This window comes from Dermacentor andersoni, chromosome 3, assembly GCF_023375885.2.
Source record: "Dermacentor andersoni chromosome 3, qqDerAnde1_hic_scaffold, whole genome shotgun sequence".
NCBI lineage: Eukaryota > Metazoa > Arthropoda > Arachnida > Ixodida > Ixodidae > Dermacentor > Dermacentor andersoni.
Genome location: NC_092816.1, coordinates 141,804,157 through 141,822,273, shown reverse-complemented (window position 1 = coordinate 141,822,273; position 18,117 = coordinate 141,804,157). Strand labels below are relative to the sequence as shown.

General features: G+C 43.6%; 1 protein-coding gene across 1 annotated transcript in view; it reads left to right on the top strand.

Moving 5' to 3' along the window:
- Positions 1 to 14,996: 14,996 nt before the first annotated feature.
- The window catches only part of LOC140216782 (uncharacterized), a 41,948-nt gene continuing 38,827 nt past the window's right edge, over positions 14,997 to 18,117 (top strand). The window contains exon 1 of the mRNA XM_072287318.1: positions 14,997 to 15,148. Within this exon, the coding sequence (XP_072143419.1) occupies positions 15,091 to 15,148 (58 nt within the window). The 5' untranslated portion in view covers positions 14,997 to 15,090. The remainder of the gene's footprint in view (positions 15,149 to 18,117) is intronic.

Here is an 18,117-nt window from a genome sequence, read left to right as displayed (position 1 = left end):
TTAACACTGATCTCATTCTCGTATTACGCTATGTGCGGCCGCACAGTGGTAACAAGACCCAAATCTGCCTCGGGAGGCTAAATCACCTGCCTCAAGCGTACTTCGGCAGTTTAATATTATTAGCGGGAGACTATAATGCATCTCACATGTAATGGTGGTATCCCGCTACTATAGCGCCCGGGGCCACATGGTCATGGAGACTTTCGCAGACGCCCAGTTCGTGCTTCTTGAAGGGACACTAAAGGCAATTGTTATGTCAAGCTAAACTGATAGATTAGTGCTTGAGAATATCTAAGGCGTCAATATTATCGCGAACAGGGCCTTAATAACCGAGAAACTGAGGTACATGCATAACATTATTAGAGGCTCCCCCGGGACGCTCAAGCACTTGCCCGATGACGCAAGAATTCCTCAGTTGAATTGTGTGACTAGTACTCAACCACTTGTCACAAAAAAAAAAAACATTATTCTATTGTATATTAAGACGAAATAAAGTGCTACTTACCCCGTTCTGTTTAATTTTTAGAGAAAATAACTAATTGAAACTACGCTTGGCAATGACGCAAGGGGCCAAATGTGTTCGTTCTTGTATTTCAGCAGTTTCGCTATCACGTAGTGCTGCGCTAGTTTTGCTGGCTCGCGAAACTCGCACAAGCTGCAAGTAGCAGAGAATTCAACTTCCATGTTATGCGCGGGATGACCGAAACGTCTAATTCATCTGACCAAAAAGCAGCTACAGCAGCGAATCTAACGCTCTGTCGTTGCTCTGTGCCACCGTCTGTCTGGCGTCGTTTTTCTCACCGAAGGCAGCAAAGGGTGGTGATGGCGTATGCAACGTCACCATTCCCCGGTTCGGTGGCGGGAGATCCGAATTTCGAAAAAGGTATTTGACCCTTCAGGGGTTATTTTCTCGTATACTAAGTCCTTTCTGGGCACGAAACAAGTGTTGCGAGGTTTCTGAAATGATATTTAAGCAGTCCACGTCAACTTATTATTTGCCTTTAGTGTCCCTTTACCGCCCAAGCCACATCAAGTCGTCGTCGGGATCGTGCTCGTGTCTCCGCTAACTTCCTGGGTCCCATTTGGTGGTTACGCCATGCATCAGTCAACTGGAATCAGGAACCAGACTGCTGGGGTAGGTACCACTACCATACATATCCGTATACATCCTGAGGCATTATTTCATTTGAACTGTCAAAGCTTGCGAAATAAATTTGATGAGGTTACCTTATTTTTATCGAGCCTAAACCACGAATTCGATTTCATTTGCTTTAGTGAGACATGGTTCACACCGGATGGCTGTTTTTTACTACCGGGATATGACTGTGTGTCAGCCTGTCGTTCATTGAAGCGTGCAGGTGGCGTTGCCCTGTATGTCCGATCGGATCTGCCGTACCAAGTTCCACCAAATTATAATATTGTGAACGAAAATTTTGAGTGTGTTTTTATTCACTGCTATAACATAGTTCTTGCTGTCGTGTACGGACCGCCATCTGGTTGTATAAGTTAATTTATGCAGTTTGCAGAAGGAGCATTTGTGCGTAGTATTGACATCAACCGTGAATGTGTTTTTTTCGGCTACTTTAATATAGATGCTTCTGAAAATAATGCCACCTTCTTGCATTTCAGAGAACTTTCCGAATCATATGGTTGTACAAATGTAATTAACGAGCCTACCCGTGTCACCTCAAGTACTGAAACGATATTTGACCTGTGTATTACAAGCTTTTGCCCTGATGAAGTGAAGTCAGGTGTAATAATTTGTGACCTTATCGATCATTTACCAATTTATTGTCTAATACCATCGAAACAAAAGCGTACATTAGTAAAAGAAACTGCTTAGAGACTACTCGGAACAAAACATGTTAAGGTTTAAAGAACTCATGGAAAAACAGAAATGGGATAGTGTCATAAAAGAAAACGATCCAAATGTTGCTTATAATGTCTTTCTGAAGTGTTTTACTTCTGCCTACAATGCCTCCTTTCCGCTAAAAGCTCCTAAAAGCACAAAAAAAAAAACAAGAAAACCTTTGATATCACATGAATTATGCACCAGAAGTAAACAAAGGCAGATACTTTTTTAGAAGTTTTTAGACGCGAGATGTGAAGGTGCTTTTCAAATATTTAAGAAAGTGAGGAACAAACTACGTGCTGATATCAAAAAAGCAAAACGAGATTTCTACATGAAAATATTTTCTGAAATTGTGGGAAATTCTCGTCTTGCATGGAAAGCGAACCGGGATATTACAGGAAAGACAAGTTCGCCAAAACGTGTTTTGTATGAAAGTGAGTCTATGAGTGACATCGAGGTCGCAAACTTGTTTAACGAACACTTTATTAATGTGGGTGCTTCGGCAGATGACCGCACCAAAATACCTTGCGAACATTTTTTGAAGACACACTGTCAAAATACTATATTTATGTCACCCACTGAACAATATGAGATAACTTATGTCATATTGGCTTTAATAAACGATTGCGCCGCTAGAGCTGACGATAATAAAGCTAGACCACTGAAAGCTGTCGCGCTGATGGTAAGCATCGCGCTTATGCACATTCTCAACCTTATTCTTTCAACCGCAGTGTTCCCAGGCGCAATGAAGCTAGCCCGTGTGGCCGTAATACATAAAGGTGGTTCCGTTAAAGACACGAACAATTACAGACCAATATCAGTGCTTCCTATCCTTGCAAAGATAGCGGAGAACATAATACATAAAAGACTTTCTGGCTTTCTGACGGCAAACAATATAATAGTATGCGAAGAATTCGGGTTTAGGAAAAACAAGTCGCCTGAAAGTGCACTTCTTGAAATAAAGGAGCATATGCTAGACAACATTGAAAGGAAAATAGTAACCTTGGGAATATTTCTGGATTTTAGAAAGGCTTTTGACTATGTCCAACACGATGTGTTCTTAAAGAAATTGCCATCGTATGGAATACGCGGCAAAGCTTGGTCTTTGATAAAAAGCTACTTAACTTCGAGAGCTCAATTCACATGCATAAATGGCGTAAATTCGGACTTAAAATTTGTAAAATTTGGCGTACCACAGGGATCATTACTAGGACCAACGTTATTTTTATTATACATTACCGATATTGTAAACATTAACAAAAATACACTGTTAATTTTATACGCAGACGATACGAATGTATTCTTCTCAGGTGCTCATGTGAGAGAGGTATTTCATCGAGCTAACGAATGGCTAACAGGTCTGGATTTGTGGCTTCAATCTAATAGACTTCAATTAAACATCAGCAAAACAAAATACTTACGCTTCCGGCCGCGAGGAAAGCACCCGACCGTAAACTTGGATTTAAAATTTCAAAACGTTACCATCGAACAATCTGTATCAGTTAGATTTTTGGGCGTGACATTTCAAGAAAACCTCTCATGGACGCCTCACGTTGACAAGCTCCGAAGTGAGCTAGGGCGAGCTGTTGGAATTTTAAATAAAGTAAGATGTTATATCCCGTCTGCGGTGAAAAGGCAGATATACTACGCGCTTATTCATTCCCGGTTATGTTACTGTTTCTTAGTATGGTCAACAACGACTAAGACCAACCTAGACGGTCTTTTTTCCTTGCAAAAGCGAGCGGTGCGTGCAATCGAAAATTTAGAAGTTTCTGAAGACACTACACCCTTTTTAAATAAAATAAGATACTGCCGATTCATATACTGTATAAATATAAATTGGCCCTGGAAATATTGCATCAGCACCAAACAACACCTATCCAAACCAAATATCAAGCGAAACCCGGTCCGTACTCCGTACGAAAGAGTTTAATACCCAGGCCACGTTCTCGTAGAAAATATGGCGATCAAAAACTAAGTTTTATGATACCAGACATTCTCAACGAATATCCGAAAATCGCTGAAGCACTCGTTACAGCTACGTCAGTGCACATTTTCAGAAAAATGCTCAGAAATCTTTTCCTTAACACAGACTAAAAATCGTGCTAGACTGATCCCAGTTGGTTTGCGCATACTCTGTGTCTTGGCTTTTCATTGTGAAAGCCCGATATATATTCTGTTCCCGGACGATTGTTTCGACATACTGTACAATGTATCTGATTGTATCTGTATTTATGTTATTGATGTAAAAAAAAGAAAGAACACTTATTGATGTTCAAGTTCTACCGTGTTTCAAATTGCGGCTATTGTATTCAATACTTTTTGTTATTCATTTATGTGCTTGTGTGACCGCAGCTGCCAAGGGTGGCGAGGCCCAGTCAGGCACGTTTAGTGCCTTTTGTCGCGTCCCCCAAGGAATTTCTGTAAGGAATGTCTTGAATAAATGAATAAAGAAAGAAATAAAGGGTCCCTAGCGCTTACGCCACTCGTGTCAAGCAACTAACTGGGATCTATTCCGTGCTAAACTAAAGGTGTGGTTTTCGTCGAATGCTGACGATGCTCATGTGGACCACTTGATCATCATCGGGAATTTGGTCTCCAGTGCTCTACTGTGCGCATGGGTCGATGAGTCCCGTCCTGCACCGGATCTACAACTTTTACGTCTGTGGGCGGTGCGTCGTCGTGCGGAGAGCGTTGTGCCTGGCTCTCCAGGCTCCAGCTTTACTCCTTACGACTTCAACCGAGCAACCGCAGTGCCTCGCAGACATGAAAAGAGACTTTCCTCGAGCAACTGCATGCGATGATGTGCGTCCCTTGGACCTACATCTACTACAGCTTCCACTTGGCACACATTCCGGGCTATGGAGCTAGGTCCACTCACCCCTGATTTATTTGCCAACGCGTGTCTTGAATCCGGATTGCACCCTGCGTTATTCTCAGAGGAGGTTGCGCGATCTTGGTGTACAAATTTCAACAGCACACATCTCCCCTTTAAGAACTAACTCACTATTCCGGCCCATATAGGAGTTCCACGCAAGAGAAACGTTGATGGCATGAAGTCATCGTTAGTGATGGCTCAACTATTACCGGCCATCGACTAGGCTAAACCGCGGACTGCCCCTGGACCAGCTGGGATACGGTACGAGGAGTACAAAAACGGGGAGGGACCTGCTCCCGAGTGGCTTTTTGGCAATATAAATACTGTGTGTAACTCTCGAGAAGTTCTGATGTCGTGAAAACACGCGTCTGTTGTGGCCTTTCCGAAGCACTGAACACCACCTGGCATTCTCGCGAACCTGGGACCAATCGGCTGTACCAGGATGCCACATACGCTGCTGGAGCGAATGGTGGCGACGCGCCTCAGCTGGCCACTTGAGCATGTCGGTTGGTATGTGCAACCAGCCCATGATGGATTTCGGCCTGAAGTAGCCACTGAAGGCTGCTTGGAATACCTTTCCTCTGGGGTACTCATCGGTGGTTGCTCCCACCGCGAGCGGACGCTGCTTGCGACGGAGATACATTAAGCTTATGACAATGTAAGCCATGAGGATATACTTGAGATTCTGCAGTGGATTCACTTGCCTTGTCATGCTCGCACATTCATACAATCATTTCTTTGTGACCGCTCTTTTTCCGTTCGTCTTCTCGGAAGGACCTATGGATAGTTTACGAAGAAGCGCAGAGTGCCACAGGGATCCGTTCTTGCGCCTATATTGTTTAGTGTTGCACTACTACAGATAGTATGGGGGCTATCAATATTCCGGACTTACAATTCTTAGTATATTCTGATGATCTGACGGTATGGACCACCCATCACTTTCTGAAGCATCAAGAGCGGGCACTGCAAAGAGCACCTGATAGAACGCTTCGTTGGTGCACATCAGTAAAGCTCACGCTCTCAAGTGAAAAGGCCTGAAAATGATGATGGCCCTGCATTGCTAACAGGCCATCATCATCATCGTGATCTGCCTGGTTACGCCCACTCCAAGGCAAGGACCTCTCCCATACTTTCCCAACTACCCCGGTCATGTACTAATTGTGGCCAAGTCATCCCTCCATACTTCTTAATCACATCCGCCCACATGATGTTCTGCCGCCCCCTACTACGCTTCCCTTCCTTTCGAATCCAGTCCGTAACCCTTAATGACCATCGGTTATATTCCCTCCTCATTACATGTCCTGCCCATGCCCATTTCTTTTTTCTTGATTTCAACGAAGGTGTCATTAACTCGACTTTGTTCCCTCACTCAATCTGCTCTTTTCTTATCCCTTAACGTTACACGCATTATTCCTTTTTTCCGCAGCTCGTTGCGTCCTCCTCAATGTAAGTAGAACCCTTTTCGTAAGCCTCCAGTTTTCTGTCCCGTACGTGAGTACTGGTAAGATACAGCTGTTACACACATTTCTCTTGAGGGATACTGGCAACCTGCTGTTTATGAACTGAGATTGTCTGCCAATCGCACCCCAACTCATTCTGATTCTTCTGGTTATTTCAGTCTCATGATGCGGACTCGCGGTCACTACCTGCCCTAAGTAGATCTATTCCCTTACTACTTCCACTGCACTGCTACCTATTCTGCTGCCTATTCTCCCTATTCTTCTACCTATTCTGCTACCTATTCGCTACCTAACCTGCTGTTCTCTTCCGAGACTGTTAAACATTACTTTCGCTTTCTGAAGATTAATTGTTAGACCCACCCTTCTGCTTTGCCTCTCCAGATCAGTGACCACGCATTGCAATTGGTCCCCCGAGTCACTAAGCAAGGCAATATGATCAGCGAATCGCAGGTTACTTAGGTGTTCTCCATTAACTCTTTTCCCTAATTCTTCCCAATCCAGGTCTGCGAATAGCTTTTGTAAACACGCTGTGAATAGCATTGGAGAGATCGTATCTCCCTGCCTGACTCCTTTCTTTATTGGGATTTTGTTACTCTCATTATAGAACACTACGGTGGCTGTGGAGCCGCTATAGATATCTCTCAGTATTTTTACATACGGCTCATCCACACCCTGACTCCGTAATGCCTCCGTGACTGCTGAGGCTTTGTTTCGACTTAATCACACAATTTTTGTAATAAATGAACGCTATATATAACGGCTGGTTATATTCCGCACATATCTCTGTCACCTGATTGATAGTGTGAATATGGTCTATTGTTGAGTAGCCTTTACGGAATCCTGCCTGGTACTTTGGTTGACAGTAGTCTAAGGTGTTCGTCACTCTATTTGCGATTACCTTAGTAAATACTTTATAGGCAAAGGACAATAAGTTGACCGCTCTATAATTTTTCAAGTCCTTGTCGTCCCCTTTCTTATGGATTGGGATTACGTTAGCGTTTTTCCAAGATTCCGGTGCGCACTATGTCATGAAGCATTGCTTATACAGGGTGACCAGTTTTTCTAGAGCAATCTGCCCACCATCCTTCAACAAATCTGCTGTTACCTGATCCTCCCCAGTTACCTTCCCCCTTTGCATAGCTCCCAAGGCTTTCCTTACTTCTTTCGGCGTTACATGTGGGATTTCAAATTCCTCTAGACTATTCTCTCTTCCGTTGCCATCGTGGGTGCCACTGGTACTGTATAAATCTCTATAGAACTCCTCTGCCACTTGAGCTATCCCATCTATACTAATAATGATATTGCCGGCTTTGTCTTTTAACGCATACATCTGCTTCTTGCCAATTCCTAGTTTGTTCTTCACTGCCTTTATGCTTCCTCCCTTCCTGAGAGCATGTTCAATTCTATCTATATTATACTTCCTTGTGTCAGCTGTCTTACGCTTGTTGATTAACTTTGAAAGTTCTGCCAGTTCTATTTCAGCTGTAGGATTAGGGGCTTTCATACATTGGCGCTTCTTGATGAGATCGTTCGTCTCCTGCGATACCTTACAATTATCCTGTCTAACGGAGTTACCACCGACTTCTATTGCACACTCCTTAATGATGCCCGTAAGATTGTCGTTCATTGTTTCAACACTAAGGTCCTCTTCCTGAGTTAAAGCCGAATACCTGTTCTTTAGCTTGATCCGGAATTCCTCTATATTCCCTCTTACCGCTAGCTCATTGATCGGCTTCTTATGCGCCAGTTTCTTGCGGTCCCTCCTTAAGTCTAGGCTAATTCGAGTTCTTACCATGCTATGGTCACTGTAGCGCACCTTGCCGAGCGCGTCCACATTTTGTATGATGCCAGGGTTAGCGCAGAGTATAAGGTGTATTTCATTTCTGGTCTCGCCTTTTGGTGGACTCGACAGTCGCTAACCGGTGGGGCCGTCCAAATCTTAACCATGCAGCTTTTCGACTGACGGTCGATGGTCGCGTCTTGGCAGAGGTAGCCATAGTCCAAGTGTTTGGAGTGGACTTTTCCGCATCTTGATTCGCAGCGCCCTGGCTACGCTCTGCCTGCAGAGCCGCTTGTAGCATGCTACACCTAGGTATACTTTTTGGCGCAAGATACATTTCTTGAAAAGGGACAGAAGAAAGAAATGTATCTTGCGCCACAAACTATACCTAAGAAATCTAAGTGCCAACTTGCCCAAGAAGTAGTCCTTTTGGCATGCTACACCGCTTTTGTCGCATTGCGTTTTGGTTCACCAATCTGCAAATTTAATTTAAAGCGGAGTCCTGAAGCCCTGCGTCATAGGAATTTCTTTTTACGTTATGATTATGGTGCAAAGTAAACCTGTGACCATGGACTCAATCTGCCATAATATGGAAGTACAAGGGTCATGGCAGACTGCCTACTTGACATTATGAATAACGAGGAGTACAATAAACAATGATTCAATACAGGTATCCCCGTTTCCGTTTGGTATTGCAGGAAACGTTCGATAAGACAGTTCTCAATAGCACGGTAGCGCTACTCTACTTCAGCTAGTCCGGAGAAGTAGCAGGCTTTCGGTACGAAGACGAGAATAACAAATCACACATAGCTCATCAATACCTTAATAAAGGGTCTGTGTAGGCTGTTGTTCCCGGTGTTTGACATTCATACTTGACTTACTGAAAGCATCTGATTCCGCTGAACTGACAGAGGTAACAAAAAACTGCAAAGTGTTAGGCTTCATAAACCATAAGCAAATGTTTTAGGAAAGTATTTACAAATAAGCACAGGCGCATAGCTTCGCTAATTCTTGTCTAGAAAATCAGAAAATAGTTTACAGTGAAGTTTGACAGCTAAGGTAATACAATCTTTTAAATGTTCTTCACCCTATTTCTGGAGCAAAAAGCATCAAGGTTCCGTGTCTGTAATCACAATAAGTAAAGAGCAATGTGAAAGTGTGAGGGTAGGCTTTATGGTTAAAGGGTCGTAAAAGAGAACAATTGCAAATTACACGAACTGTTGAAATCGATGTTATGCGGATCATGTTTGGGTATCTGCTGATTATTCCTCCGTGTTTCACAAAGCAATACGAGGCGGCCCAACGTGTTTGTTTAGATTGAGTAGGTGTGTGTGCGGATTCCGAGCTCTCATGTGTATGTCCACAGCAGCCGGATAACTACCCCGCTGAAGACTATGGTGTGGCAGCAAGGGCACTATTTCTACGCCGGCTGTTTGACGCGAGCTTACGACATAGCGATTGTTGGGTTCTCGACGACTAGTGGATGAGCATAAACGAAACACGCACTGTTACGTCATCAGCGACTACACGTTATACAATCGTACGTACGTATGGATATTTCATGTAGCGTATGTGAAAACGACCTTGGTATTTGCACGCTGGCGAAGAAATTTCAAAACATGGTTCACTAGAGCGAACATGAACGCTAGAGCAAACTAGAGTGAAAATTGGCCCAACTTCGCATAATTTTGACGTAACTCCAGCTGCTACTACGACTGCACGGGGGAAAGTGGGCCAGTATCGTGCCAAGTGCAGTCTGACGCGGTGCCTCAAAAAGGGCGAGTTGTAAGACGGAAAGAAGACGAGAAAGTAGCGCAGGGGCGAGTGTTCAAAGAGCTGGTTGTATTTTAAACAAGCTATGTCTACGTGAGAGTTGTGTCCTGTTATCTAATTGACGAAATGTATTTCTCATTGCAACACCAAGCGTCTCTAAACCATAAGCCCCTGTACGACGATCTTGTTGGTTTGCTATTACCAACGCCACTGTATATAGACAGGTCTTCACCGTGCCGTTCGAGCAGATGTCTCAAAACGAGTAAAGAAAACACCAATGAAACCAGCAACGCAGTATTTTTTCTTCAAAAGTATATCGTCATGCGGCCAGTGTCAAAGCGTGGCTGCCGAACAAAGGCTTCTTGGTGGCATGGACAGTCCATTGCATCGCCGGCAAAAAAAATGGAAAGAATGGAGCACGCATTCATAGATTGCTCGGACGCAGTACTTCAATGAGACGTACCTCTACGAATGCTTAAAAAAAAGAACTTCCCGTAGCACTGCAAGGAATTCGATTGTAAACTCCAAACAACAAGGACAGCGTCACCTATATCATGTTCATGGTCCTCCCTTTTTAATGCCCCTGGAGAACAAGGGTGCAAGTAACTTAAAAGAGTATAAATGCGGGCTAGTTGGCGCGAATCCATCGGTTGGTATGAATCCAACTCCTTTCTTCGGCTTTCCCCTCCATCCCATCGTTTATAGCCTTCAGAATATTCAAAGCAGGGAGAGGGGGGATACTATAGCTACGGCGGTCTTCTGACCCCAACACATGGTGGTGTTTCCAACATGTACCGTTACAGGCATAGGTAGGGTTACGAAGTAAATGGAGAAGTTCTGAGGAAAAGAAAAGGTAGTTAGATGTATACTGATAGAATAAATCACATGTATGGCGTACTTAACTCAAGCAGGGTAGGTGACTATTTGCCAACGCCCCGTTCCAAAAAGGATGGCAATAAATCAGCAGCAGCAGTATCTCTGTCGCGGCTTCTGAGGTATGTGGCGGCACCACTATGTGCGTTCGTTCTAAAGCTACAAGCCAGCCGTCGGGAGCACCTATATTCCTTCGTTATACAGCGAAATTTCTAATAGTTGTCTTCGCTGTACAGACGTTCGCAATACACATGGCAAATGAGAATTTAGCCGGGAGACGTGAAATCCTTTGTTATACAGGTAATTTTCTTGTAGACGCTTTCGTTGCTGACGCGCTCGACTGTAAATTGAGCATGCGAAGTTTTTAGACAAGGAAATGTAGGACAATGGTCGAAATGCAAGATAAATCTTTTAGATGTAACTGCACTGGAATTTCGGTTCAAAATTCACGACATGGAAGTTCGGCCTGTATTTTCTCTTATATTTATCAATATCTTGCGCGAGCATAGCCAAAACAGAGTTTTAAAAGAATGCTGTATGACCCTAAGCTGATTTAGCGTTTCTCATTGATATTACGTTCTTATTAAAAAAACTTAAATTACATTGGTCTGGCGACAGATCAGAAGTTAATGTCGATAGTCAGCTCTTTAAGCAGTAGAATAATAAAGTCACTTTAGCAGAGCAGTTACCGAAACGGAAATATGACAGTGATATATTCATATAATAAAAAAATATGTATTGTCGAGCTTCTCGCAGGAGCAGTCAAGTGGCTTGCCGATATTTCCCAGAACATTACAATTTACAGACTCGAACCTCGTCAGGAAAATTGGAGGAGAGCAGATTCCGGAAGGAGAGACATACAGGAACTCTTAGGTAACCTGAGCAAAGCTGTAAACGAGGCCACAAAGACAATAGCTACTGACTTCGAGGCCCCGGTAATGTATGCCAGAATGGCACACATGCTTGAGGCTAAGCATAGCATACAGTAGCTCAATCGTAGGCTCAGGCCGAAATTGCAGCTCTAAACAAGGAAACTGACTCATGCGCTGTACTTTTGTCGCAGCAACAATCGGAGGAAACATGTGCGCAAACGGATAGTCGTATGAGAAGAGGCAGTAAGTGGGGCTTCTCACATATCTTAACAAAAAAAATCAAAGGGACAGCTAGACTAGCTTTAGACAGGACGATCAAATGCCTAACTAGTCATGGTATGACGGACAGCGGCATCGCTAAAAGCATGCTGTGCACCTACTTTCCTTGGAAGAACAGTGATGTGTGCAGGGAGGCAGAGAACGTCCCATACCCGGAATACACCAGGATGAGTGTCCCACTACTTGATGAAGCCATCTCCGTATCAGTGGTTAGACACGTGCTCTTTAACCTCAATAGTCAAGTCGGCTACATTACCAGATCGTATCACAGGGAAATTTCTTAAGAAATTGGATGAGAAGGCATTAGAGATTTTAGCAAATGAGATCAAGCGAGTCTGGGAGTCAAGGCAAGTCCCTGATGATCCGAGGGTGGTGAAGATAGTTTGCATCCCCAAGCCGGGAAAGCCTACCAGTATGGCAAGCCTTCCACCCATCTCGCTCACTTTCTGTCTTTGCAAAGTCACGGAGCATACAGTTAATCCCATATCAAGTCGCATCGAGCGATTGCCTCTTTCCTCACAACTTGATTGAATCTCGACCTTCCCACTATGCACATCATGCGATGCTCCTATGGATAAAATTGATCCTTGGTAACCGCACCAGAGACGTGATGAGTGTTCTGGCCCTAGACTTAGTTAAGGCCTTCGACAGGGACCGACGCCAACACACCCTAGGTGAGATATCCGAGTTCGATCTTGGCATCAGATTTTTGAACTTTACTAAATCCTATCTTGGTGAGCGCATGGTGTTCATCAGAGTTGGGACAGTTACCCAAGGGCCTTTCACTCTAGGTTGTCTCGGCACAGCCCAGGGATTGGCGCAGTCATCCCTGCTCTTTATTATGGCTATGAACAGGCTATCGGAGAGGCTGGCTAGCACCCCAGATGTCTGGCATGTCATACATGCGGACGACATCATCATATGGGGCCCCGGAAGGTCCCTAGCCCGATTACCGAAAATCTTACAAGAAGCTGTTAACATCACCGAGGACTTCCTCGCTAGCACGGGGTTGACGCTTTCTCCCGCAAAGTCAGAGCTACTGCTGTACAGGAAAGGTAGACAAGCAGGCAAAACTAAAGGATTAGCGCCACATGGCTCTCTTCTTATTGAGATACAAACTAATGTGGGCACCTGCATACACAGAGTTGATTCTGGTAAAATATTATGGCTAACTTTTAACTTTTAAAACACATTGCTAAGGTACGTAGCCAAAGGAAAGGATTCAAGAAGGACAATCTTATCCGGGCCTTTCAGGTGTTCTTCCTATGTCACGTATCTTACACTGCACCTTATTTAGAATGGACACGAGCTGAAAAAGCTAAGCTTGACTCTCTCATTCGAACGGGACTCAAAAGAGCCATTGGACTGCCACAGTCTGCTAGCATGGCAAAACTGCTGGCCCTGGGAATCCACAATACCTTTGATGAGATTACTGAAGCACATTGCATAGCCCAAATCACTCGGCTCTCTGCCACTAATGCTTGCCTTCAAATCCTGGAGGAGACCGACATTGAACCCCGGTATAGCCGCTAACCCTTTAAATCTCCCAGCAAAGATACCAGGTCTCAATATGTAACTGACCTTGTACCCCGCAGCATTCATCTTGTTCATAAAGTGGGTCTGTGGAACACACAAGCAAGGGCAACCCTACAAGACTTACATCAACACAAGCTAAATGAATTTTTGTCTACGCAGCACAGTATCTCATAGGGAAAAAATTATCCATAACAGTGGTGCACGTAGAAGGAAAAATCCTTAATGTAGCTTCTGTAAGGGTAAAGACGTCCCATGTGGCGGAGGAGGCTGCTATCGCTTTAGCTATTAATAGTTGTAAGAAGCCAGCCTTTCAGACTCAGACTCACGCTCGGCTATCCGCTCTTTCTCGGCCGGATGGGTAGCCGGAACAATAAGCAAGATCCTTCGTGATAAAGACTACAATCAGAAGTGAAGACGTGATCAGGACTTCAAACAGAAGTGAAGAGCTACATTTCGTGATTCCCTGCCCACTTAAAGGACATCACTGGACCGAATGAGATTATTCCGAATGAGGCTGCCCATAGGTCTGCGCGGGACCTCACAACCACGTTTCCCATAGACCTAGGAAAAGAATCGCTCCATACATATCATGAGATAGCCACTAATTATAAGCTTAGCCATAGAACCTCCCCCCTGCCACACCCCAAGCTTGACAGGGCCGAGATCTCTATGCTTAGAATGATACAGACTAGACCTTGCCATGCTCCTCGCATAATGTACTTAGTGGTCAGGAAAGCTCAAAGGAATCTAACGGCTCTAATCTACAGGCTTCTAATGACGAAGCAGCATTGAAGTTGGCAAGTGATCGCTAGAGCAGATAACCAGCGTTTTTTTTAGAGTAACAATAAATTGAGTCCATGGGAAAGAGGATTGTCGCCATGAGCAGCAGAAGTCGAAATTCTCGGTTGAGATCAAAAGAACTGAAGAAGTATGACAGATAGGCAATAATGGAAAACAAGGATCAGTTTAAATCGCTTGGAAAGAATGCTTTCTCCTACGTTGAGTTCGAAATAAAGTCATAAATGGATGTCAATGAACTAAAAGTTTAACGTGCCAGAATGGGTACTTCGGGCAGGTGATGTGGCTGAGTTCACGTAGGCTTCAAATATGTCAACGCTGCAGCAACCATTGTGACGTTCTTTAGTAAAAGACACGATCATTGTCGTGTCTGCTACTCGCATCTCCCATGAGGTATTCCCCCATATTTTGTAATCGTAGCGTGTGGGAGAAGAAGTCATGCGTCATTGTGACGTATAGTGGACCTGTCTCTACTGTAGTTAGTCTCATTGTGATGCATCTGTAGGCTAATGTTAAGCTGCAGGTCAATGTCAAGTATAGGTTAATGTTAGTATTTCCTTGCTGAGGGTACAAGACCTAGAAGCTGACCTTTTGCGAGCCTCGCCTCAGGACGACAAACTGCGGCATGGTGCAGAGGATTGACGCAGACGTACCATAGCCGTTAGAAGATGGGTTACTTATTTCGTAAAAGACAAAGGGATGAAAGACAATGCAGGCAAACTTTTACCCAGGCAAAGGCAGCTTGGTGACATCTTTCTGGAAATTATTTCTTTGTTCTATGACAAAATATGAAGGGGATGCGCATTCTGTCACAAGACAAGACGCATTTCGGATCTTGTTTTTTTTTTCTTTGAAGGCGAAGGACAATACGGCCTCAAAATTGTAGGCGGAGAACTGCAAGGCCAGTCTTTGCTTGCATGGCGCGTGCGAGCAACAGCGACCCATAAGGGCTGGCGCTCGCGTTTTGGCGCAGTCAGAAGAGAGGCAGTATGTCGAGGCAGCTCATGGCTTCCATCCATTGGGGCCTAGTGTTTCTGGCAGTGTTGGGTAAGTTTGATTCAATTGGAAAATTGGTTAAAACGAGGTACAAGTTATTTGAAGGCATAGATGTACGATTAGTACTCTTGGTATTACTCAATATTTCTGCGGTGTGAATGGAAAACACTCAACGACGCTACCATCATTTGCGAAGAATTTCTTCGCCTAAGGATAACGTGTATGTGTTTAGGTAACTTCAATGCACATTTAGCAGTATTCAAGGTGAAATAGCTGATAACGACAAACAGAAAGCGCATGGACATACGAAAGTTGGGTTCGCTGTTTGCTTCGCAGTGACGTCTGCACTTGCACCGAATAACTGCAGTATGGCGACATTAACATTGCAGAAGCATAGAAAAGAAATAACAGAATTATTGCGAGAAAATTTCTCTCACAGACGCAGGAACGTCAATTACTAAACTGTATGAATAACGTTTAGAAACACTTTGCTTGAATATAAAAAGGCTTCATGACGCTTCTAAGCCCCTGTAAGGAAAACCCTGCCACAAGAATGTACTACGAATATCTTGCCATGTTGCTGCCTGTTGTAAATGGGGAGGTGGGACTAGTCAAGCTGCCGTTATGCAGCTTTTATCCTGCCATCCCTACGGCTTTGTATACATCAGTGTACTTATGTGGTAAAAAAAAATAAAAAATAAAAAATGATATGCATACCGCCCAAGGTTGCCAAGGCTTGGTGGAGTGTCGTTTATAGGGCGCGTAGCGGAAGGCCGGGGGAAGTACTATGCCTATTACAGCAAGCAGTGTAGCATTCGCCATTGCTGTGTTACAGGATAACTCAACAGAAGAGCTGTATACCATTCAATGGCCAATTTTTAAGTTGCCGGAAAGACACTAATTGCCAATATTTCACTACAATAACTAATAATAGTGCCCAAAGCGTATGTGCATCCTGACTTGTGCTTTAAAAGGGGATATATTGAGGTTCATCAAGAATTGCCATAGGCAACACCGATGCAGTGGTTAAGAACTGAGTTAATAAAACACTTAATTATTTTCACGTTGCAGTTATTATTTACTCAGTTGAACGAGAAGAGCTATTCACGTAAATACGCCACGTCTCTTGTGTTCTCCTGCAACCCTGCATTACGTAGATGTCCAAGCACGCTGGAATATGCATGCTAGTTAGACTCTTCCGACAGACTCCTAAGTGCCTTTTAGACCACGCTGCAGCCCGTCACGGTTACCTCGGGCAGCGTGCGACGCTTTGGCCTTGAGGTTTAGTGATCTACTGGCTGAACTACGAATATGTGGATAAGCTGTGTATGCTACGATTCATAAAATTTGCTTGAGAAAAACATCTACAAGACTACAAGCTAAATCATGCGCCTTTGGAGAAAAAATGCTTCTGCCTTGCTAAGTAGAATCTTCTGCAGTTCTTTTTTTTTTTTTTTTGCTCTGAGCTGTTATCAGAATGATTGCTAAGTCATGTGTGTGTCTAGTTTGCAATGTCCGGAAAGCTTCCAGCGGGGAATCTCTTGTTTAACATTTAGATAGATAGGTTTTCACCTCACAGTAATTCATTGTAGTGGAAAAGCTTCTCTATGCCAGGCGCGTGAGCCGCAACAGTGTTTCTAGTAATCCGCCGCCACCTGAACGCAGCCGCAGGGGCTTGAAACCACGCCGAGTCGTTGTGCAGCCTCAGCTTAACGTCAATACTCCTAAGCAATTGCAGCCTGTATATGCTCCACAGAACCCTGTCAGGAGGCAAGAAAACATTTAAACTGTGACGCGGGTGTACAGAACGCATGTATAGGTGTATTTCCAAATGATATAACCCAATGAAAATTGCAAACTTAATGTTGTGTTACGCCGACTTGAACGTTTCTTATAATTACACTCTTTCCGAAAACGTGTGTTTTGTGAAACACACAATATGTTTTATTTTTTACAGCAATAACATTTAATCTATCACTACCGTAGTCTTTCGAATGTTTGCAGAATAGAAAAAAAAAATCCGTCTCTGTTCCACCCACTGAACGGGATGTACAGCGATGCTGGCGGCGACGCTAGATGACGTTGCACAAGCACCGCTGCCACAAGTGACACACGTCACGAGCGCAAGCCAGGCCGCGGAAGTACAGCGTAGACCCTCATTCCTCTAGGCCGTCCGACAAGCGCGAGTATCTTATTGAACTAAATTAATAGGAAGCTTTCGCTCGGGCCCGACTCCGACGCGGTCTATTCAAGTACATGTAAAACGAAAAAACTTTTTCTGAGATAAGCCCTGGACCGATATGAATGATATTTGTTGCATTTGGGAAAGAAAGTTGAATTCTAATGACTGTTGAAAGCACAATTTCGATTTAGCGTCTGAATTTTGTGAAAAGGGTTTTCAAAAATTTTAACGTGCTGAATAGTAAACGCACTAAGTATATAAATTAATAGCTCTGCTTAAATAACAGATATCAGGGTACTGTACACGACATCCATTAGATCATTCAAAACAGACAAATTCGATATGTAAAGTTAAATATTACGTGAATTAGTTACGTTGTGCACGAGGGTTCTGCAAAACCTGTATTTCCATATTACTGAATGTTTTTAGATTAATGTGTAACATATCAATATTGTCCGCTTTAAATGTACTATCAGATGCAGTTCACAGAATTGCAATATCATTTTTTTCTTGCTGAGTTAGTCAGTTGTAAACTTGACAGTTTCGTTATCGGAAAATTTTCGATTTCTGACAATTTTTAATAAACAATTGACGATCCAAATCAGAAATTGAAAACCAACAGTCACCAACAACCAACAATTGAAAACCAACAGTTTTTTTTTTATATTCTACACACCTCGTCAAATTTGGTGCAGTGATTGCCGAGAAAAAACGAATTCACCTTTTACTTGCATTTGGATAGGAGCACCAGAGCTAAAGCTTCCTAAGGTTTAAAAGTAAATTGCCTGATAAAAAGCGTAAATTGTGACGTACAGACAGGCTGCAGACATGATAGCCT